General features: G+C 50.9%; 1 protein-coding gene across 1 annotated transcript in view; it reads left to right on the top strand.

The window, feature by feature from the left end:
- LOC126530122 (nicotinamide N-methyltransferase-like) overlaps positions 1–22,458 on the top strand; it is a 119,028-nt gene extending 96,570 nt beyond the window's left edge. The window contains exon 4 of the mRNA XM_050177560.2: positions 19,921–22,458. Coding sequence (XP_050033517.2) covers positions 19,921–20,380 — 460 coding nt within the window. The 3' untranslated portion in view covers positions 20,381–22,458. The remainder of the gene's footprint in view (positions 1–19,920) is intronic.
- The last annotated feature ends 206 nt before the right edge of the window (positions 22,459–22,664 follow it).

Below are 22,664 nucleotides of genomic sequence, written 5' to 3'. Positions count from 1 at the left end.
TACCCTTCCGTCTTTAATAAATCTAGCTCAACATCCACGCCAAGATTCCAAGCTGCAACCTCTCGGTTGAATATCTTGAAGGAAGACCCCAGCAACCTCCGCGGCAATTCGCGCGTTACTTGTCCTCTTTCTGCCTGCGCAGCGACGCCCTATACAAACGGAACTTTCACCCTACCGAAACCGCTTTCCAGCTTGATGGGATATCCAGTGTCGGCTTCTAGTTTCGGTTTGGAATCGTTACGTCAGGGCGCCAGTCAGCGCCAGGCGCTGTTAGTATACCTGCTGCGTTTCTCATCGCTATAATAAAGTTATTCTTTGTCTGGTCCCCGAGTCGAGCAGTCCGGCTCTTCATTGCGGCGCTTCGCGCCCAAGCCGTTCAGCCTCATGCTGTAGGCCCCGCAGCCGGCCGCCCCATCGAAACTGCTACAAACTGGCGACGAGGTAAACCGTTCTACTGCTTACTACTTGCCTTTACCGTCCTATTCCTGCTCCCTGCATTGCGGCAAAACGCCGCAACTACGTCTGCTTCTCCGTCAACCTCAACTCCCCCGCTTTTGTTTTCGGTGCCCAGCATGGCGCTCGCACCCCGTGCCGCCTTTCTTGCATCACCCGGTATTCCTTGGGTACCGTGGCTAACGAGGAAGCGTTCTTTCTGCATGTCTCTCCAGGCGACCGCACGCTAGGCACTACAAGACGAGAGGATGAAAGCCACTGTACTCAATAACTTATGCTTCGAGGGACAGCGTCTCTACTACGACCTGGCGTCGCAAACAGACCTGACAACTGCAACTTTCGAAGACATTCTTCGCCTCTTCGACCGACATTATGAAGAAAGCACCAATCCACTGGTGCATCGTATTATCTTCAGGGACAGAAAGCAACAACCCGGGGAAACATTTCAGGACTTCGTAACTGCGTTACAAAGGCTAGCGCCTGCTTGTGCGTTTACTCGCCAAACCCGTGAAGCAGTACGTCAGAAGTTGTCAAGATTACCAACGTCCCAAAGTCCCACCAATGAAACCAGTCGGCCTTCTTCGGCCTGCACAACCTCCTTGTTTACCTTTTGAGCAAGTGTGGACGGATTTACTTCACCCGTTTCCCAAGTCTTCGGCGCATAACTGCTGAGTTGTTGCGCGACCGATTACCTCACTCGATACTGCGAAACCCAAGTCGTTCAGCGAACTTCTGATTCAGATGTAGCCAATTTCTTTGTCAAAAGTGTCGTCCTTCGACATGGTGCTCCCACTGTCATCACAGACCCTTGTACGACCTTCACCACGCAGTTGGTCCGAGATATTCTGCAGCTGAGTGGAACAACTCACCGTACAGCAACTGCGTATCACCCGCAGACCAACGAGTTAACTGAGCGTTTTAACAAAACAGTTGCAGATATGCTTTCCATCTGTGTCACCACGGATCATAAAAATTTGGACGAACTGCTCCCGTATGTGACATTTGCATATAACACTGCGCTACAAGAAACCACCGGGTTTCCTCCTTTTCGTCTGGTCTACGGACGCGACGTCACCACTATTGTTGACGTGGCGCTCCTACCAACTTCGTCTGAAATGACCCCGCCAGATAAAGGCACTTTTGATCAGCGTGCCGAAGAAGCACGGCACGTTGCACGGCAACGAATTCTATTTCTGCAAAGTCAAGATGCTTATCGATACAACATACGCTACCGAGACGTAACATAAAAACCGGGAGATCTCGCATATCTAGACCCCTATACGTCAACGAGGCCGCTCAGAAAAATTATTGGGCTGATTTTTTGGACGCTGCATAGTTTTGCATCGCCGAAGTCCTGTCAACTACGAAGGTCTCCCATCCAAAACACCCCACCCCTCTCGTAGACCGCGTTTCTCTGACAACTGGAAAGATTGTAACCAAGTGTCACGAAGTACGTGCCCGCGCCCATATCGACATAGCCACCATTGCCTCCGAATCCACAGCGCCGCTTACACGGCCATAGGAAGGAAAGCTCCGCATTGTTCATGACCTCGCCGGACCGGTTGATCACGTGGGTCACCACAGCATGACGAGGGACGAGCTAGCCGCGGCAAGCGGGGAGAGTGGTTTGGGAGACGAAGCGGCGTGGTCGTGCACCGAGATACAGCTGAAGATTTGGTCGGCAGGCTGAAACACCCAGGCCGTAGTCATTGCGGGTAGATCGACAGACGGTGCAAGTATGTCAAGATCTTCGGTAGTGAGGTAGCAGCAGCCCCATACTTCTTGAGATCGGGGTCTCGGCGAACACGCCACAGATGAGCCTCGTGTTCCAACCTGCTCTCAGAACTTTCCGCCTGACTCTTCTTTTTAATCGCGTTTCATCTTTTATTTAATTATTCATCGTGTGTTCATTTTTGTATGCTCTGTTAGTAGTGCTTACCGCGTTTATTGTCGCGTGTATTTTTTATTTGCGCCACGAATTTTTTTATTAATTCGCGTGTGTTAGAAATTCACACGTGGTGGGCTTTCTGTCGTGTCAGTGTGTTCTGCATGACCCGCACGCCTTCCGCGAAGCTTGGCACCATCTGCTCGCAGTTTGCTTATTCTCTTTTTTAATCATGTCGCTGGCGTGATTTTATTTTATTAAATTTTGTGTTTGTTTTTTCGCCGAATCTTGTCTCATGCCCCTGGTCCACGGTCGATCAGGTGTGGACCTTATCCCCTGTCAGAAGTCGAATCATCCATAAATACACGCGTGGTTTTTTAGTTGTCGCCCCATCCCGTTCGTTTCGGAGAGTGCAAGTAACATACTCCAATATTTGACACCAAGTCAACAACCAGAATGGCACCCCAGCTTTGTCCATCGTGCTGCAACAGCCCAGGGAGCCACCGACCTTCCGCGGATCAACGTTTCAAGAGTCGGAAAACAGGAGGTAAAAGTATGAAAGGGTCGTTACGTTTAACAACTGGAATAGCGACGACAAGCTACCCCATGTCTTCTTTTCATTGGAAGACGCCGCCAGGATGTGGTTCGAGAATCGTGAAACCACGTTAACAGCGTGAGAGCTATTTTGCTGCGACTCCCTGCAAACTTTCTCGAGCGTCATGCGCAAAGAGTGAGCGCGAGCTGTGCGGAAAACGCGACGCCAATGCTCAATGACATCGCCATCTTCAAGGAAGAGATGACCCGTCTTTTCCGATACGCCGGCCCGCGAATCTCCGAAGAGAAAAAGTTTGCTTCCTCATGCGGGGCGTTAAACAAGAACTTTTCATCGGACTTATCGGTAACTCTCCGGAGAGCGTAGCTGAGTTTTTGACAGAGCGACGATGATTAAGAAGACGCTGTAAATGCGCACCCACCAATGCAACCATCAAATGCTTTCGCCGAAGGGCAAGATTCAAGCACTAGGCTCCGTCAAGCTCCAAAACACCACTAGAATTGTCGTACGCGAAGAGCTGCACAAGATGTTCCCTTCCACTCAGCCTCAAGTAGCATCCATTGCTGACGTCGTCCGAGGGGAGATTCAGCAATCACTTGGAGTCTCCGAATCGCAGCTGCCTCAGCCTAAAGCGATGAGTTATGCTGCGTAGCCCACCGTCACGCTCCACCTACGCGCCCGCGTCAGGGCCCGGTAACGGAGCAGCTCTGTGGTCCAGTGCAGCTACTTAAGACAGCTATATGGCGTGCTCCAGACCATCGCCCGCTCTCCTACCACTGCGGGTGAGGCCACATCTACCGCTGGTGCCCATACCACGACCTGGGTCTGCGAGGATTCGCTTTTAACGCGCCGCCTCCACAGCTTGGCAGACAGCCTCGTGATATCACCGACTACATTGCCGCGACACAGGGCCAACCCCGACGTTGTTAGCGCTCGCCGTCACCAGGACGCTACCTGTCGCCCCAGCGCCGACCATACACAGGACAAGCCTTTGGCCGGTCGAAAAGCGCATAACTAGAAAACTAAAGGAAGCAACCGATGGAGGTGCGGTTGCTGTACGTCGAAATACTGAAGATCCTCCGCCGACAAAGATGACACTACAAAATATATCTCGACGACGTAGGAAGGACAAGCTGCCCTCCCGACGAAGCCTCTATGCCAAGAATCCGCCGACTAAAGAAGACCTGACGACGAGACTTATCAGCTACAGAACAATGCGATGCAGCCGTGATCCGACGCCGAGACCTAGCTGCAACACAACACAAAACCACCTCGGCGTGCTTCTCGATGGCCACGCAGTCACCACACTAGTACACACAGAAGCCGACTAGTCTGTGATGAGTGGGCCCCTTGCCGTTGAAGAAAGTAAAGACTGCATGGGTATGCACTCAAATCCTGACAGCTGGAGGACACCTGATAACGCCGACTTGAATCTGCACGACGAAAATTACGTTTCAAAACGGGACCTACCTTGCCAACTCCGTTATCCTCCAATGGTGTTCACGAGGCGTCATTCTCTGCAGGGACTTCCTGAACCAACACGGCCAAATCATCGACCTGAAGTCGAAATCAATAACGCTGTCCACAGACCAAGCGATACCGCCGGAGAGGACTTCCAGTCACCACGCGTTGCGTGCGCTCGAAGATCAAGTGAGCACCCGGTTTCGTTCCAGCATTTTCATTTCCGTGGGCACCGAAATACCCGCAGGCCTAGAAGGCATCATCGATCGCTACCAACGGCTACTGTCGCGTCCGTGAAATTTGCGTCGCAAGAGGGATCGATCTACTGCACGGAGGAAAAGCCAAATTAATGCTGACCAACTTCAGCAAGGAGTTCAAGCACGTCAACAAGGGCACAACGATCGCACACCTCGAAGAAATTGTGTAAACCAGCAATGCATTTATCATCTCGGATTCTGCCGCATCCACCCCGACGACCACAGCTTCCGAGCCGAAAGAGAGGAATATAGGAAGGCAGGAATGTTAACCAGTCAAGAGTCTGGTTGGCTACCCTACGCTGGGGGAAGGGTGAAGGGAAAGAGAAAGAAGGGAGAGAGATGTAGATACATGTATGGACAGTACTTAAGTTAAAGCCGCTCGCGCAAACCAGACTTCCGAGCCAGACTTCGACATAAATTCGAGCCTCTTCCTAAATAATCAGCAACAGCTCAGAAGTTTCCTCCGATGATACGAGTGCTTTACGGCGTCATCAAGGATTCGACGATCACCAATTGCAAAGCATCGCATATTGACCGAAGAGTGCAGTCGACCACTCCGCCACAGCCCTTATCGAGTTTCGACTACAGAACGTAACGCTATAAGGCAACAAGTCGACGAAATGCTACGCGACGACGTCATGCAGCCATCGAAAAGCCCGTGGGCATCTCCTGTAGTCTTGGTAAAGGAGAAGGACGGAACCCTGTGTTTCTGCGTCGATGATCGTCGACTGATCAAGATCACGAAGGACGTATACCCTCTCCCACGGATCGACGATGCATTGGATCGGCTCTTCAACGCTAAGTATTTCTCGTCAGTGGATCTCAAGTCTGGTTACTGGCAAATAGAAGTCGACGAGAGAGGGCACCAGAACACCACCTTCATCAAGCCAGTCGGCCTCTGAGTTCAAAGTCATGCCATTCGTAATGCGTTCGGCGCCTGCAAGGTTCCAGGGCGTGATGCACACGGTGGTAGCAGCGTCGAAGCGGCAGATAAGTTTCATTTAGTTGGATGACGTCTTCATCGAAAATTTCGACAATAACCTTAGGCGGCTTGGAACAATACTAGAGGCTATCAAGCCACCATGAAGACGACTCACCATGAGGACGGAAAAATGCCGCTTGGCTTACGATGAGCTTCTGTTCTAAGGCCACGTCATCAGCAAATACGGAGGCCACCGGATCCACAGAAGATATCTGCCATCGCTAAATTTCCACAGCCCACCGACAACAAAGGAGTCCGCATATTTCTTTGCTTGTGTGCCTATTACAGGCGCTCAGTCAAAAAGTTCTCGCGCTTCGCCGAGCCAATAATCTTTCTCGCGAAGTTAGACGTCGACTTTAAGTGGGAAATGCCGGAAATCGAAGCATTCGAAGACTTTAAACGACACCTGCAGTCACCGTCAGTACTCGTCCATTTCGATGAAGACGCCGACAGCGAAATGCACACAGACGCAAGTTACCTAGTCCAGAGGAAATACGGATTTCAAAGAGTCATTGCTTACGCTAGTTGGTCGCTGTCGAAACCAGAAGCCCATTATTCAACGACGGAAAAAGAAAGCCTTGTCATCATTTGGGCTACCATCAAATTTCGTCCTTACCTTTACGGCAGGCCCTTCAAAGTCCTAAGCGACCGCCATACCTTGTGTTGGCTGGGAAACTTAAAGGAACATTCAGGACACCTCACACGTTGGAGTATCAGACTCCAGGAATTTGACATCATCGTCGTCTAGAAATCCGGACGCAAGCACTGTGGTGTTGACTGCGTATCACGCGCCCTCACTGACCCGTAACCGTAAGACGACGAAGATGACGCCTTCCTAGGTACTACAGGTGCGAGAGACTTCGCTGAGCGACGACGAGCAGGCCCGGAAGTAAAAATTCTCGTTCAATATTTGGAAAGAAACAGGGACGTTTTCTCTAGGGCACTTATTTATTTATTTATTTTATTATTTATTTATTTATTTATTTATTTATTTATTTATTTATTTATTTATTACATACCTACATCGCCCGTGCGTGCAATGCAGCAGGGGGATTACACTTTAAAGGAAGAAACGAGTGATCACATACATAAAGCGCGATGAAACGAATCATTGTTTTCGATATTAACAATGTCAGGCGAAATAGCATTTCATTCTTTTATTGATCGAAGAAAAAAAGAATGCCTAAAGACGTCACCCCTCAAAGGAAACTCGCGGACTTTGAGTGCATGGTCGCGTCTCAACGACGTACAAGTAGGCGACTTATTATATATCTCTCTCAATCCCTGTTTTTAAACCAACAGAGTGAAAAAATTCCCACCTGAGATATTTTTGCCGCTCTCGTAATGCTTGCCATGATAATTTAATTTTACTTTCCATCATACTATATAATTTTCTACTATAGTTATTAAGAACAAACCTAGATGCTCTATTCTGCACTCTATTAAGTTGTTCCGTGAGGTCAGCCGTGTACGGATCTCAACAGCTACAACCGTAATCAAGTAAACTGAAAACATAAGTGAAATACAATTGCTCCTTTAATTTATTTAAAAAAATTGCCGAGGGTTGTCTTCGTTTTCCCCGCAAAACGACATTCTCGTAAAAAAACTTCTCCCCAGTCCGCGCAAACTACCTTCTCGTTGTGCCGGTGGCACTGCGGCAAAAGATCCACTGCATCATCATGCATGGAAATGCATGATGATCAGGCAGCCGAGAACCTCGGATTTTCCCGTACGCTTGCAAGGATACAAGAGAAGTACTATTGGCCGCGCTTAACCAGCCACGTCGCCCATTACGTCAACACATGCCGACGCAAGACACCACCATCAAGGCCAGCAGGACTGCTCCAGCCAATCGAATCTCCTTGACGACCGTTCCAACAAATTGGGATGGACTTATTCGGACCATTTGCGACGTCTACATCCGGAAATAAGTGGATCGTCGTGGTTACCGACTACTTCACCCGCTGCGCAGAAACTAAAGCCCTGGATAACGGTAGTGCCACAGAAGTGGCCAAATTCTTCATCGAGAATATACTGCTACGACGTGCTGACCCGGAAATTCTTTTCCGCCGACCGAGGAACTGCTTTTACAGCGGAGCTCAGGCAAGCGATTCTGCAGCACAGCCAGGCAAGCCACAGAAGGACAACTGCCTACGATCCGCTTAAACATGGTCTTACGGGGAGCGCAAACAAGACTTCACCGACATGTTCGCAATGTACGTCAACGTCCAACACAAGGCGTGGGACGCCATCCTTCACACGCAAGCTTCGCTTATGACACGGCCGTGCAAGAAACAACGCAGATCACACCATTCAAGCTGGATTACAGAAGGAACCAGACAACGACTCTCAACGCCATGCTGCCGCACGTCACCAACGAAGAGTACCTCCAGCGCCGAAGAAGCCCTATAGCTCGCCCGCCTGAGCACCAAGAATCAGCAGCGGACCAACAGCCGGCACTGCGATCGCCGACGACGATACGTGGAACGCCAGCCCGGCGATCGTGTTTGTGTTTCGACCCCAGTGCGCCGGTGGTGGCTTAGTGAAAAGCTTTTACGCCGCTATTTCGGACTCAACAAGATCATCCGACCCAATGGCCCACTGGACTATGAGGTCGTGCTAGACGGCATTTCGCAATCACAACAGCCCCGCTCGTGACCTGAATAACCCATACTGTGTGCTAAGCCCTTCTACCAGCGATAACGAACATTGGAACTTTGTTCCTTTGTTGCTTCGTTACTTTTCCTTTACTAACTTTTTTCTTTTCCTGCCCTGTTATCTTTGTAGCATCGGGATGTTTTTAAAGAGAGGGAATTTCACATGCGTAGTTGTTTATCTTTTTCCGAAGACAGCCTTTCACCGGATAACAAATGGTAAACGGTATCGCTCAGCGCAGAACACGCCTGCATGTATCGGAAGTTTCTCGAATGATATCCACGGTTGCCGTATTTCGATGGGGGTGAAATGCGAATACGCCCATGTACCTAGATTCAGATGCACGTTCAAGAGCCCCCAGTGGTCCGAATTTTGGAGTCCACCACTACGGCCTCCTTCATAATCAGATCGCGGTTTCGGCATGCAGCAATTTACTATTTTAAATCTGTTCGATGGTTCTATCCGTTGCTTGTTGTCACCTCACCTTGTGTAATCTTATTGTATGCGCGATGCGAATTCTGTAGTGGTTTCTGGGAGACACGCGGGCACCAGCAATTACTCGGGATCCTTCGGTCACACATGCATAGAAGCAAATGCGCTTCACCCGCACAATCAGATTTCGACGTTCGCCGACTGTGTTCGCCGCTGTCATTGTGCTTCGAATATAGCGTGTTTTGGTGGGCACAGGTTTGTCCAATAAAACTGTCTTCGGTCAGCCCAAATTTATCGGACACGCAGTCAGTAAGCTAGAATGCTACCTGACCCTGTGAAAACTACTGCTTCTTGCTATTTCCCGACGCTACGAATAAACGTGGGGTCCACCGCTTTCTGGGACTTTGTGCCGACTGTCGCTACTTCATTGAGCATTATCCACATCTCGCTGAATTCCTCAATCGGCTCACGAAGGACGGCGTTTTCTTTGCTTGAGGGACAAGAACAGCAAGACGCCTTACGCGAACTCCAAGCTCGTCTCCAGGCTAGACCAATTCTGGCACACTTTGACTCGTATACCGATAGACATCTAGACATTGATGCGGGTAACATTGCAAATGGTGCTGTTTTTGTTCAGCTGCAATTAGGTGTCGGACGGATTTTTGCGTATGCCACTCGTAATCTATTATTTGCGTAGAGAAATTACTGTGAGTGTGTTTGGCCACCGTGTGGGCGATCAGGAAGTTTTGACATTACCTAGACGGCCAAACCTTCTGTGCGGTGAATGACCACTATTCCTCTTAGCTGAAGAATGCAAAGGGTCCTCTGGATGGACTCGATGGAGCCTTCAATTCAAATGATTCGATGTTTCAATCGTGCATAAGATGGGAAAAACATAACTGCGCGGTCTGTCTTTTCTCGCACTCCGGTCGGCACTGGCAGCACCAAACTTCAAAAAACGCTATTTTCCTGTTGCTCTGGCAGTCGATGGTCTAGCCTAACAGCCGAATTCCAACCTTACAGCTGCGTTCACTGATTGACTACCTTGTAGTATGAATCTGACACCCTCTTCGGGAATTTGTATCTCACGTTCCATCGTTCAGTGTGTGTTCCACTGTGTGACAACGTGCCGCGACTGTCAACGCCGCAACATTTCAAATATGCAAACAGCTGAATTTTTTGTCTTTAAGTCTTCTAAAGGTTTCCTTTGGGTGGTTCGGTATGGACAAAGGCGGTGGTGGTGATAAACTTTATTGAAAGGGGGAAGGGTAAAGAGGGACGTGGCTGAGGGTTAGGGCTCAAGTAAGGCCCTGGGCCTGCTTGGCCTTTTCCGCCCAGTCCATCAGTTCAAGTTGTCGGTCGACGTCCCCGGAACTGAGCCAGGCTGTCCAGTCAGTCTCGCTGCTGACGGGGGGATGAGAGAACGGGAGCGAGGTGCATTCCCACATTATGTGTGTGAGTGTTCCTGTTTCTGAACAGAGCCTACATTTGTCACTTTCCCTGCCCCCTGAGATTTTTTAAATGTATTTTGGGTGTGGGTATGTATTTGTCTGAAGTCGCCGAAACGCGACCGCTTGCGTTTTGTCGAGTTGCTTGGCCGCTGGTGGCAGCGCGCGACGCCTCAAACGATACCGATGAGCTATTTCATAATAAGTCTCGCAGGGTTCCTCGTGTCTCTCCTCCTCATTCACGCCGTCCGCATCCGCGGACGAGGCTCGGCGCGCGCGATCTCGAGCCAAACTGTGAGCCGACGCGTTGCCGGGCACAGCCGCGTGAGCGGGGGTCCACACGAGGGTTTTCAAGCCGCTTAGGGGGCGTCGTGTGAGGACATGGTACGCCTGTTTGCAAATTCTACCACGGACGAAATTGCCGATGGCCTGCTTGCTGTCGCTGATGACGGTATTCGCTTCCGCATGCATGGCCATGTCAATCGCGGTTTCCTCCGCTTCCACCACTCGGCCAACCGTGATTGTTGTATGTTCTATCAGTCCTCCGTTGTGATCCGCTACCACCGCGGTCATGAGGTCGCCCCGAGGGTGTCTGGCTGCGTCTGTGTAGAGCACTCCATCTTGCGAGCCGTAGCGTCGCCAAATGGCTTCACTACGGGCCTGCCGGCGGCCCTGATGGAACTCGGGGTCCATGTTGCGGGGTAGAGGTGGGGCATAAATATGCCCCCTGACCTTCCGCGGAATCGTAATGTACTCTGTCCCCTCGGGGATAGCCGCGAGACTAAGCTTCCGGAGGACTGTGCGGCCAGCCGGGGTTAGCGAGAGACGACGGACTTGGGCTGTGTGGTGAGCGTCTAAGAGCTCCTCGATCGTGTTATGCATGCCTAAGGCCTCTAGCCTTGCGGTGGCCGCGTGGTCCGGAAGGCCCAAGGCTGCCTTTGTGCTTCGTCGGATCATGGTGTTTAATTTGGCTAAGTCCGTGGCTGCGAGTTTGACATATGGTGTCGAGTACACGGTTCTGCTGGTTATGTATGCCTGCACAAGCCGAAGCAGATCGCCCTCGCCCACGCCGTGGTGCCGATTAGCCACCCGGCGAATGAGCTGTAGTGTGTAGTTGGTCGCCCTCTGGAGTTTCTTTAACATGAGCCCGCAGCGCAGCGTGTTCTGAAAGTCTAGCCCCAATATTTTGATACTGGGGCGCTCCGGGATGGTACGTTCGCCGACCTTAAGTTCAAGGAAGCACCTTCTCCGTGGTAATCCCCTGAGACATCTACTTCTGCCGGGCTTGATCAGGAGGTATTCGGATTTTTCCGGTGAGCACGTCAGGCCCCTCGACTCCGCATAAGCTTGTACGACGTCGATACCACGTTGCATGATCTCTTGAAGAGTTTGTGGATCATCCCCCGCTGCCCATAACATCACGTCGTCAGCGTAGAGGCTGTGGTGAAGCCCAGGGATAGAGCACAGCAGTTCCGGGAGCCCGCGCATCGCCGCGTTAAAGAGAAAAGGGGAGATGACTGATCCCTGCGGCGTGCCTCGGCTCCCCAGCTCTATGTGTTGAGTTTCATGTTCGCCGACTTTGATCCGGCACTTCCGGTCGGTGAGAAAGTTTCGGACGTATTGGTATGCTCGGTTTCCGACACCCAGTTGGGTCAGGCCCTCGAGCACCGCTGCGTGGGCGACATTGTCGAAGGCCTTCTTCAGGTCGAGGCCCAGGAGGCACAGGAATCGGCGAGCGTCCGCCGGACTTTCGGGTTGCATCACCTGCCTTTTTAACTGAAGGAGCACATCTTGGGAGGACAGGTGTGGCCTGAAACCAAACAGAGTGGAGGAACTCGTCCCAATCTTCTACGTGTTCATTGAGACTGTCTAGGACCACGTGCCCCATCAGTTTGCCGACGCATGATGTGAGTGAAATCGGCCTGAGGTTGTCCGCATTGAGTGGTTTGCCTGGTTTTGGTATAAAGACGATCGTTGACGTCTTCCACTCTTCCGGGATGGCACCCGTCTTCCAGCATTCGGTAATGAACTCGGTGAGCTGCTCCATTGCGGCCTCGTCCAGGTTGCGTAGGATCTTGTTGGTAACGCGGTCCGAACCCGGCGCGGAGTTCGTCCGCAGCTTGTAGGCGGCTTCCGACACCTCAGCGAACGTAATGTCTTCGTCTATGTGCGCGTTCGGCCGGCCCTGGTAGGCTGCAGGTAACGGTGTCTTGAGTTGCGGGCCGATGTACTTGTCTCGCATCTCGGCCAGGAACGCCCCCGGGTCCTGAGCATGCCTGTGGATTAACTTGGCCATGTTTCTTCTGCCTTCGGCCCTGGTGGTGTCCGGGTCCAGGAGGTGGCGTAGGAGGTGCCACGTCCGGGCTGAGCTGAGGCGTCCCCTCATGCGATCACATATTTGGTACCATTGCTGCCGAGTGACCTCGCTCGCGTGATCGGAGATCTCTGCGTCGAGTCTAGTGATTCTTTCTTTTAGGGCTTGGTTATCTTTCCTCTGCTGTTGCCAACGCCGGAGCATGCTCGATCTTGCCTGCCACATGTGGAGCAGCCTGCTGTCGACGTTGGAGGTTTCCGGGGCGTCTTCCGGGTCAAGATGTTCCGTATGCTCTTCCACGTCGGCCAGGAGTTGGCTCGTCCAGGATGAGATATTGGCGATGGATCCCTCACTGGCTCGCATTCTTCTGGACTCGCGGAATTTGTCCCAGTTAGTAACCGAGAATCGATGCTTCCGCCGACGCTTGCCGCGTGCATAGATTTCCGTGTGAAGGTTGCAGTGGTCGCTTCCCAGAGTTTCGCCGGTGTTCGTCCAGGCGTAGTCTTGCGAGTGGACGACGAACGTCAGGTCCGGGTTAGTGTCTACCTGACCTCGGCTGCCGATTCTGGTGCGGGTGGTAGTATCGTTGATTAGCGTGAGGCCCAACTCTTGCGCATCTTCTGCTAGATGTCTACCCTTGCGGGTGTCGCCCAGGTATCCCCACAGAGTATGACCGGCGTTGAAGTCCCCAACGATGAGCAGGGGGCAGTCGCGGCTGACTGAGGGCCGAGCGAAAAAGCGCATCGAGCTTCGGGTCTGCATGCGGGGCGACGTATACGTTGAGGATGAATAAGCTGGGATCTGACGTGCGCGTCGGGATGATCTCCACGAAAACGTGGGTGATGCTCGAGGGGGGAGAAGTTTCAATGTCGTGGATCGCCGTCACCTGTTCTCGGCGAACCAACGTAGTGACTTTCTTGGAGTTGTTACGGCAACGGAAAGCCCGGTAAAAGGAGATGCCGGCTTCCATGTTGACTTGTAGCGCTATGATATCAGGTTTGTAGGATTCTTGCTGTGCCGTGTTATTAACATGCTGATGAAGGTTGGCCTTCTTTTTGAATCCGCGGCAGTTCCACTGCCAAACGTGATAGGTGCTATTGGTTGTTACAGCCATGTTGATTGTTGGGGAGTGTGTGGACGGCCAGGTCCAGGCGGGAAGGGCGGAGGACCGCCGCTGCGCTGACGGGTGCCACCTGAGGAACGACCGTGGGGTGAGGGAGAGTCTGCTCCGGCTGGACGGGCGCTAATTTTGGGATGTATTGCGCGATTTGTGCGACCAGTGCGGCTAGCGTGTTGTGGTTCTGTTCGAGTGCCGTCATGCGGTTCTCTAACTGCTGGAAGCGTTCAAAAATCGCAGGGAGGATGGCGTCCATGGCCGCCTTGACCGCGCGTTCAACGTGTTGCTCTACGCGTTTCATTAGGTCTGCGTCCTCAATTGGGGCTGTAGTGGGCGTCCTGTGAATGAGGCTGGCTTTTCGTTTGTTCGGCGGACCCTGGGAGTCCATATCGGACTCTTTGCTTTCGGTAGTTGTTGGTATGCCAATAGGCACCGAAGTCGGTGAGGGAACTGATAGGGCGCTGGTTGCCGTGCTAGGGTGTAGGTCCCTGTCCATTGGTTGTGGGAAGCAACCCCTCTCGTAGGCGCGGATCTTTGTATTCTGTTGTGCGATCTTTGTCTGCATGTTTTGGGTGGTTTGCTGTAGAGTCTTAACTGTGTCAAGTGTAACTATTTCGGTATGCACCTCGCTCCCCCTCCCTGCCACTATGCTGGCCCAGTTTCTTTGGGACGTCACCTGTGATTGGGCTCCTTGTTGGTTTCGTTGCTGATGCTGCTGTTGGCCCCAGCCTCCACGGTTGGCTTGGCCCCCCGGCTGCTGCCTCGGGGCGCTCCGCGATCTCGACCGGCCGCAGCGGCTCCTGCTCCGACTTCGGCTCCTGCTCCGACCTCGGCTCCTGCTCCGACCTCGGCTCCTGCTCCGACCTCGGCTCCTGCTCCGACCTCGGCTCCGGCTCTGACCCCGGCTCCGGCTCTGACCCCGGCTGGTTGACCGACGTCTTCCGGCCGTGGCGCCGCCGTCACCGGTCGACTCCCCGTCCGCGAAGGAGACTGACGACGAGCGCCTCTCCCTAGACCGGCTGCGGTGGTCGTCGCCCCGTGGCTGCGGTGATTGAAGCTGCTCTTCCCGCTCTCGAGCCTGCCGATCGCGGCGCTGGCGTCGGCGCTGGCGGATGTTGAAAGGGGTCTCAAAGTTCTTCCGGCACTCCCGGCTTCCCGTGATGTTGCTCTTGCCGCACAATAGGCAATGTGGCGTGCACTCGTGCCCGTCGGTCGTGTCGGGTGCTCCGCATTCTGTACACTTATTGGTCGTGTCTCGATTCGGAGAGACGTCTTCTCGATGGCCGGTCTGGTAGCAAACCAAGCAGGCTTGTAGTCTGCGCCGGAATAAATTGCATCGGTGCCATGCCCCGCCGTACATGACGTAATGAGGAACTTCCTGTCTCCTGAAGACCAGCGGGACGGTTTCGGACTCGCCTAGACGGCGGAACCCCACTATGTCGGTATTCATGCCGCTCTCGGACAAATTCTCCTGAATTTGCTGTTGGGTGTGGTGCGGAGGAATTTGGCGAATAATGCCTTTCCCTTGATCTTCAGTTGGGAAGTAAGCATTAATCGGATAGGTTTGACTTCCCACCTTTAGCGTCGATAGCGTCGCGTAACTGTCGGCTCGGTCCCCATCCTCGGTACCCACGACAACGAAGTTGCCGACGGCGTCCAAACGTACCATGTCCTTGCCGCAAGCTTGCTTTCACAGTCCCGTGGAAACACACAATGCCTCCATGACGGCTGATGGGCGTTGTCCGGACACATTAAAACCACCGCTGATTCGCAACACCACTTCGAAGTAGTGCGGAGGGATAGGGGGCTCACTCGGATGCTTGGGACGTCACGCCGGGTTAGGCCTAACAACGACTCCGGCCGTGCTCGCCTTCTCGCGGGGCGAACTTATCGCTGACTGGCATTGGGTACGTTTGTCGCGCTGCAGCGTGCGCCATCCTTTATCTGTGAGGTCTTCGGGGGTGATGGGCGTCCCCTCCACGACGACTTCCATGTTGGCGTGGCGTCGTGGGCCGGTCCGGCCCCGACCACTTCAGACAGGAGCTATGCCTAACGGCGGTTTTCAGGCGAGAAAGCGGTCAAAATTCGACGTACCGAGGTGGGAGCGGTGTCCGTCGATGCCGCTTGACTTGTTGAACGTGAGGATGCAATCGGTTCCTTCCTAGGACCAAGGGAACCTGGCGAAACAACAGAAGATAGCGGACCCCGTTTCGCATACGTGTGCATAGAAGCGCCTTCGTAGGCCCTTCGTCGGCCCATATTCGTCCCATTGCAAACGTCTTCCGCTTTTATTGGGATCTGCTTGCAATATGGTCACAACCTATTATCGCGAAGAGGTACTGCGCAACCTAGGCAGGTCAGCTTCTTTCGTCATTCCTCTAGAGACATTATTAAGAGCAACAAAATTCAACCGAGTTAAACTGTCGTGCAGCGCAAAGATTTCAAAAAGCACAGGAACTTGCTAGGCCTTCCATATACAAAGACATGAACAGTTGCAGAGCAATTAATATTTCTAAAGCTAACGTTTCGACAAGGAGACTTCTTTTGGACAGAACAAGGAATCGCCGTGAAACCAAGGTTTCCTTGTTCGTCCACTCATAATTACTTGAAGTCTGTCTTGCTGTGAACCGCTTTCATATGCTGGACATATTGGGCGTGAGGCTCACCACTGGATGCGCCGGCGCTGCAGTCGTTCTTGCGTCGAAAGTCGAACCGCATGACTTAGTTTCACCATGCCGAGTGCGCGGGTGGCGATTTTATCCTGCGATTATCAAGATTTATATCTTTTATTGATCACAACACGATACCTCTTTGATTTAATAGTATTAAATGTCGCATGAGAACAGAAAAAAATAAACGTATTATGGGCTTTCTGAACGATTTCTAGTACGCCTATCGTGGAATATATCCAGCGAAGGCTGAGATTTGTTTTTGTTTTGGTCGGATTGTTCGTTTAGAATACAGGGGCGAGGCCTGGTCTATGCAGAAGTAAACTAGACAGATTTTTTAGACAACCTCAATGGTTTAGAGATCACTGCTAGAAATTTTATGATGGTAAGTTAACTTGTTCTCGAAGGTTCTCAGCGTTCAAGACGCGGCCGGCTAACACTTGGTGATAACCTTCACAGCAGCGAAAAAAAGTATGACACATTTTCTTAATCTTTTCTATCATCAGCGCGAATAAAGATGAGCTTGACAACTACATGATGCAAACATGCAATAAAATTTATATCAAGAAAAAATACAAACGTGATGCTTTCTTTAGCTCTTTTTCACGCTTTTTGGGGGCTGGCTGCTGGTATCTTGCAAATTATACAGCAAATTGGGACATTGGTTATGTGGCACTGGCTTTGCGTCGAGCACTGATGCCATCACTGAGCCTGCTGGTTGCTGTCTTGCACGATTGCCCTCTCGGGTATAGTGCAGGCTAACGTTGGACATGGTGGAAGACACCAGGGGCGGCAAATTATATACGCAAGCATGATCGCCAACAAAACACCATTTTTGTCGTCAATGTGATTCCTTCGCGGTCTGTGTTTAGTGCAGACCAGAGAGCTGATACAGTCTGTCGTCACAACTGTGTCGTAATTGATTTGTTGCCTTTAGTTGATAACATGTCACATTCGTCCTTGTCGTACGTTTATTATTCCGTTGCCTTAACGTTGCGGTGCAGTCGTCAACCCAACGTAACGCATTAGTAAGCATGCCGTCACCGTCATGCTGCTGTTGCCATTTCCTTGTGGCCATACCGTGGTGCTCAAGCATTCGTGGTAGAATCGTCATCACGCCGTTGTCGACAGTTATGTCATTATGCACTCTATCTTCGCCAGTCAGTCGCCATAATTCCGTTGCGGCCACGCCGTGGTCCTCAGGCCTCCGTGGCGACTTCGTCTTCACACTGTCCTAGTCAGTCCCGTCGTGGTCCCTTAACATCATTTCACCATTGTCATTCCATCATCGTCATTACATCGCAGCAATTAAATTTTTGTCATAACGTTGCTGATTCTCTTTCGTCGTTATTCCTTCTTCACATGCCATCGTTAAGCCTTCGTAATCATGGAGCCGTCGTCGTGCAGTCGTGAAGCCTTCCTAATGATGCAGTGGACGGCGGGCCGTCGGTGGCGTGCCATCACTATGTGGTCCGCAGATGTGGCCCTTCCGTAGTCTTGGTTCGATCGTCTTCGTTCCGCCGCCGTCATCAGTCTGTCATTGTCATTCAAATGTCATTACATTGTTTCGTCACTCCTTCCTCGCTATTCGTTCGTGTGCTGTCGTGACACCTTCACAATTATGCATTCGTCACTACTCCGGCTGCAACTGCGCTTGTGGCGGCTGCGCGCGGCCGTATCGCGAGAGCGGTCTGCGTTGGAGGCAGAATCTTGGTGCGTCGGCGGCTTGTAGCTTTGTATGCACTGTGTTCTCGGCGCTCCCTTTGTGCTGAAGCCATGCACAGCGCGGAGATCACTTCGCTCGCTGCTGCTGCCGCGTTTCCTCACACCAGCGTTTTGACAGCGAGTGTCCGCGGTCGTCGGGTGCGATGCGTTCACGCTTGCTGTGCGCGCTGACACCGTACTTGTTAATTTAGTTAGCAAGTGAATGTTCACGAGTTGATACGGCAGATAGAATTACTATCCTTACTTTGTATGGCTGTCTGCTACTTTGCTATCGCAATTGATGCTTCGCCTTTCGGATGAAACTGCGACTATTTTTTTCTGTCGCCTTTCAATAAGGACCTGCGACTGCATCTAAACATTTGCGCCATCACCTTTCCTTTTCCTTACCACGTTACGTTTCACAAAACATTAGATTTTTATTTATTACAAACTTCCTGCAACGCCGTAATGGCATTACTGCACGGGGAGGTGGAAGGGGAGTGATTATACGAAGTCGACATAGGGCCCTGTAACGTAAAATCATTCCAATGTTTTTATTTCAATCTCCTGACGTCTAATTTGTGTAACCGCCGACGCAATCATCGGGCTGTCACCAGCAGGGTTGTCTCAACAGACCAATCAAACGCTCTCCTCGTTCCTGGGAGGTCACTTTTGTTTGCTTGAAAAACGAATAACATTGCCTACACTGAACGGCTTATCTTATCTAATTGACTCACAAGAGGCGAGGAGCACGCTCAATTGGAGAGGGATTCGATGGGGCCGAGCCACTGCACTGAAAATCGATAATCGGATGAAGAGGGTGGTACCGGCGTCTGTGACTGGTCCGCTTTTTCTTACTTAGCTTACGGTGGCTCGTCGACAATCGCGGCGGCATGCAACGGAAGCTTAATCACGCTAAAGCGGATCCTTAGCAAAGAAGAGTTGGCAGAACGAGGTCGTAAACGTGCCGAAAGTGCTCGAAAACGTTACACGGCCACGCAAAAAGTTTTATTACACACAAATAAACCCATGCTCTCCGGCAGGTGCGAGTAGCCAGTGCCTGAGCGATCGGCGGCAGTCATCTTTTATCCCATTCCGAACGGGGCAGCCTGCGGCTATTCAGAAGAAAATTCAGTTTTGTTCGGCATATTACTGCATCTTTAACGCGTACACCTCACTTCGACGCCGTGAGCTTTTGCGATTTTGTGGCGTCGCGTGACAGGCAGGTGAAGTGGGTGCAGCCCGAAAACTCTTGACCAATAGCCGAGGGCTAATGGCGAAAATGCGTCGAATCAGAAGTAACTATTTTTCTTCTGTTCGGTCATATAATGCATAATCAGTCTGTACACGTCATATCAGATGGGGCGGTTTTCGTGACGTCGCGTGACAGACAGGGGAAGTGGGGGTGGTCCACTAAAGTTTTTGACCAATGGCGGAGGGCTGATTGCAGAATTGGAACAGAAAAGTTTGGAATAGTTTTACGGTATAGCGCCCATAGTTTAAACATATTGCTTGAAAGGAATGTGAAAACAGAAAGCAAAATATAACAATAGGATATTACTATGCATTTAATGCAATATGAAAATGGTAAGGCGATAAAAAGTTACAATACACATAGCACAAGTTACAACGATGAATAAAGACATTGTTATCAGGTATCTTTACCACGTCTTTAGGGACTTTGGTTCCATTCCCTAATTGTTTTTAAAAAGGAGTTATTATAATTATTGGCCTAGCGTGACGCACATGTTAATTGCCTCAAATAACATAAGATTACCTCACTCTCTGCAAGCATTTCGGTCATTAGCTGCCGTTTGCATACCACCCACTTTACCAATTGCGCATACATCACCCAAGGCTTCGGTTAACACTGATTCGCATACAAGCGTGGGATTCGCCAATTTCTTGTTGTTTAAATGCGCCAAGAAAACATTAGTCAGCCCGACACCATTTTACTGTTCCTACATGGCAGCTATGTTTCTTATTACAGGGACGCAGAGTGTGCCGCCGCTGCCATTATTGCAAGGACGCGCAATGCAATCTGCGAGGTGAGGCTGTGCAACATCGCTAAGCCTGGCGTATTGCTTGGTCGCGGCGAGAAAGCACAGTTCGATGCTGTTATCGCTTGCCTCTGCTTGGACAGCGGTTCTGTCGACCAGGCCGCCCACGAGCGTGCCGTAGCTAACCTGACGGAACTGATAAAGCCTCGTGGCATCCTCATAGGCTGCGGAGTAACAGGAAACTCCACCTTCACCATCTGCAGAAAGCCGTTCTCTTCTCTAAACTCCAGCGAAGGCTCAATAAAGAGCTCTTTCACCAAGGCGGGACTTACAGTGGAACACTGGAGCAGCCAAGAAAGCCTACCGTGCATGGAATCCTACATCAGCTACGAAGGGACTTACGTGATCGTCGGGCGCAAGCAGCGCCGTGAAACTTGTGAATCGGCGTGAGGCATTGAAAATGGCGACCGGGTACTTGAACATTTTTGCATTGCTTGGGTTAGTTGGACTCTAGAATAATGGCGTTGAGATACCATACCGGATGACTTCGTTCGCGTGTACAAGAACGCTTTGCACGTTTAGCATTAGAGAATGTGTGCGCGCATACAGCGCAAAAATATTGAGTAAAATTTATTTCACGCATCGCGATGTTGCCTGTGAAAAGTTGCTCCGAGAACACAAAAACTTGACTTATGCCTGTGTACATGATCGCGAGGTAGCCGCAGGTATCAATCACTAGGCACCGATCTGGTTGACCTAGGTGTATAGAGGATGAATGGTACGTGGGAACGTGTCCGACATATGTAGCTTTGCTGTTATAACGGACAAAAAACATTGTGATTAATGTCATGAGTAAATTTCATAAATTTTCGCGACGAAGCGCACATGCTAGGCGGCCACAGTGTTTACGTTATGAAAAGCAAATGTGAAATTCTTAATTGCGCTTCGCTTATACTGCGATACCTACAGAAAGAGCAATGGGAAGAATACGCCTCGTACCCAGTGATAATGATGCAGGCCACTTCGTCACATATATTATTATAACGCAATATGCATTGCTGTTTGGGACGGAAGTTCCTCGGAGTACGTAAGACCTGAGGGACCACATCCTAGCCGCCTCATCGATGGCACGCCGCTCTACTCGGAGTTTGTCCCATGTGGTGGTCAAGCATAGACAAGACACTTTGAAAGAAAACCCAGAAAACTCTGCGAGTAATTGCCTGTTAAAACGTAGAGCTACGTAATCATCCAGGAATTGGTTACCAGATATCTGAAAGGAGCATTTGTTCTCTACTCATTGCGCTATCTTACATGCGTGTTATTACATAGCCTCGGCGGCTATTTCACGTTTGCTAAGCTTCACGGACACTATCACACAATTGGTGCTTTCATGACGCACTAGTGATCATTTCGTGTCATTGCTCCCGTCCGACGCTACGCTCGCTCGCCTTTCTCGTGGTACCACCAGGCGACCGGGTTCACTCCCCTCTGGTGCTGTTCGTATGTGACTAGAACTGACTTTTTTCCCAGAACGCCATTCTGTGACTGATGCTCATAAAAATTTCGACGCACTGACCTTTCCAGGTGTAAAACCAAGGTGCGCGATGGTCTATGCGTAGTGCTGTGACTTTTCCTGCAACTAGTCAATAAGTACGCCCAGCTCCAGTCTTATCTGTATGCCGCGAGTTTCACGAGTGGCGGACCTTTCTTAACCACGCGCGGAAAAGACCCTGCGAAATGTCATTGTTTTTAAGAGCGATAGCTCTACTACTCCAGGTACATACCCTGAAAACGCTTTGTTCCGTAAATACGACCTTCAAGCTCAGCCAAGGTCAAACTGGGACTTCGACTGCCTAATGCGTATGGAATGAAAACGAACAGTGGCTCAAGGTCAGTCTTTCGTGCCGCCATCGCCAGAAGCGCTGGCTGCGTCCAAGTTCACTGCGCGTTCGCGCCAAGAGTGCCGAGCAACGTCTGTTTGTTGTCTTGTGGTGTGATTGTATATGCAGTAGTTGCTGCTACAAAAAGTTGAATCTCTGCAAACGAATGGTCTCGCCCTTTCCCAAAGCAAGCGAAACCGAGCTATCACTCGACAGGCTTGGTTTTATCGCGTTCAATAGTGGCAATATTTCCTGGAGACCAACGTGAGGCGGAACAGTTGCATTACTCGTCGAGATCCAATAAACCTGTAGCGCAGCGATCACGAATGTTGCTGAAGGTGCCCCTCTCAGGTTGTTCGTATTAGGCACACTAAGTATCCGAAGTTTTTTTTTCACTAGCAACATCTTTACTGGAAATTCCAACGGCGCATATTTCATTCCAAGTCGTATTTTCGATCGGCGCACACTAGTTCGTACTTTTCCTATAGTTTGTCTCTTTTATTTCTTACCTTAATTTGCTACTGTTTTTCTTACTTGTCGCGTTCTTACTAGTCCTCGCTAATCACACCTGTTGATTACCTTGGATGGTGTTATCAATATAAATAAACGTCATGAATGCAGATGTAATAAAACCTTGTTTTTGAGCCATTCATGTGTGTTGTGTGTCAACGAATAGATAAACAGGAATGGACAAGGTTGTAGTGATGGCGGCGTGTTCCCAACCAACGTCTCAACATCCCTATGAGATCCCAACGTCCAAGTCCCACTCAGGACGTCCAGTGAATAGCGTGAGGACATTAATTTTGAGACTACATATTTAAAATATTTTTCTGACATCCACAGGGTTGAAGTTA

The sequence above is a fragment of the Dermacentor andersoni genome, chromosome 5, assembly GCF_023375885.2.
Source record: "Dermacentor andersoni chromosome 5, qqDerAnde1_hic_scaffold, whole genome shotgun sequence".
Taxonomy (NCBI): Eukaryota; Metazoa; Arthropoda; class Arachnida; order Ixodida; family Ixodidae; genus Dermacentor; species Dermacentor andersoni.
The sequence above is the reverse complement of the archived record's forward strand: the minus strand, read 5'-3'. Positions and strand labels throughout refer to the sequence as shown.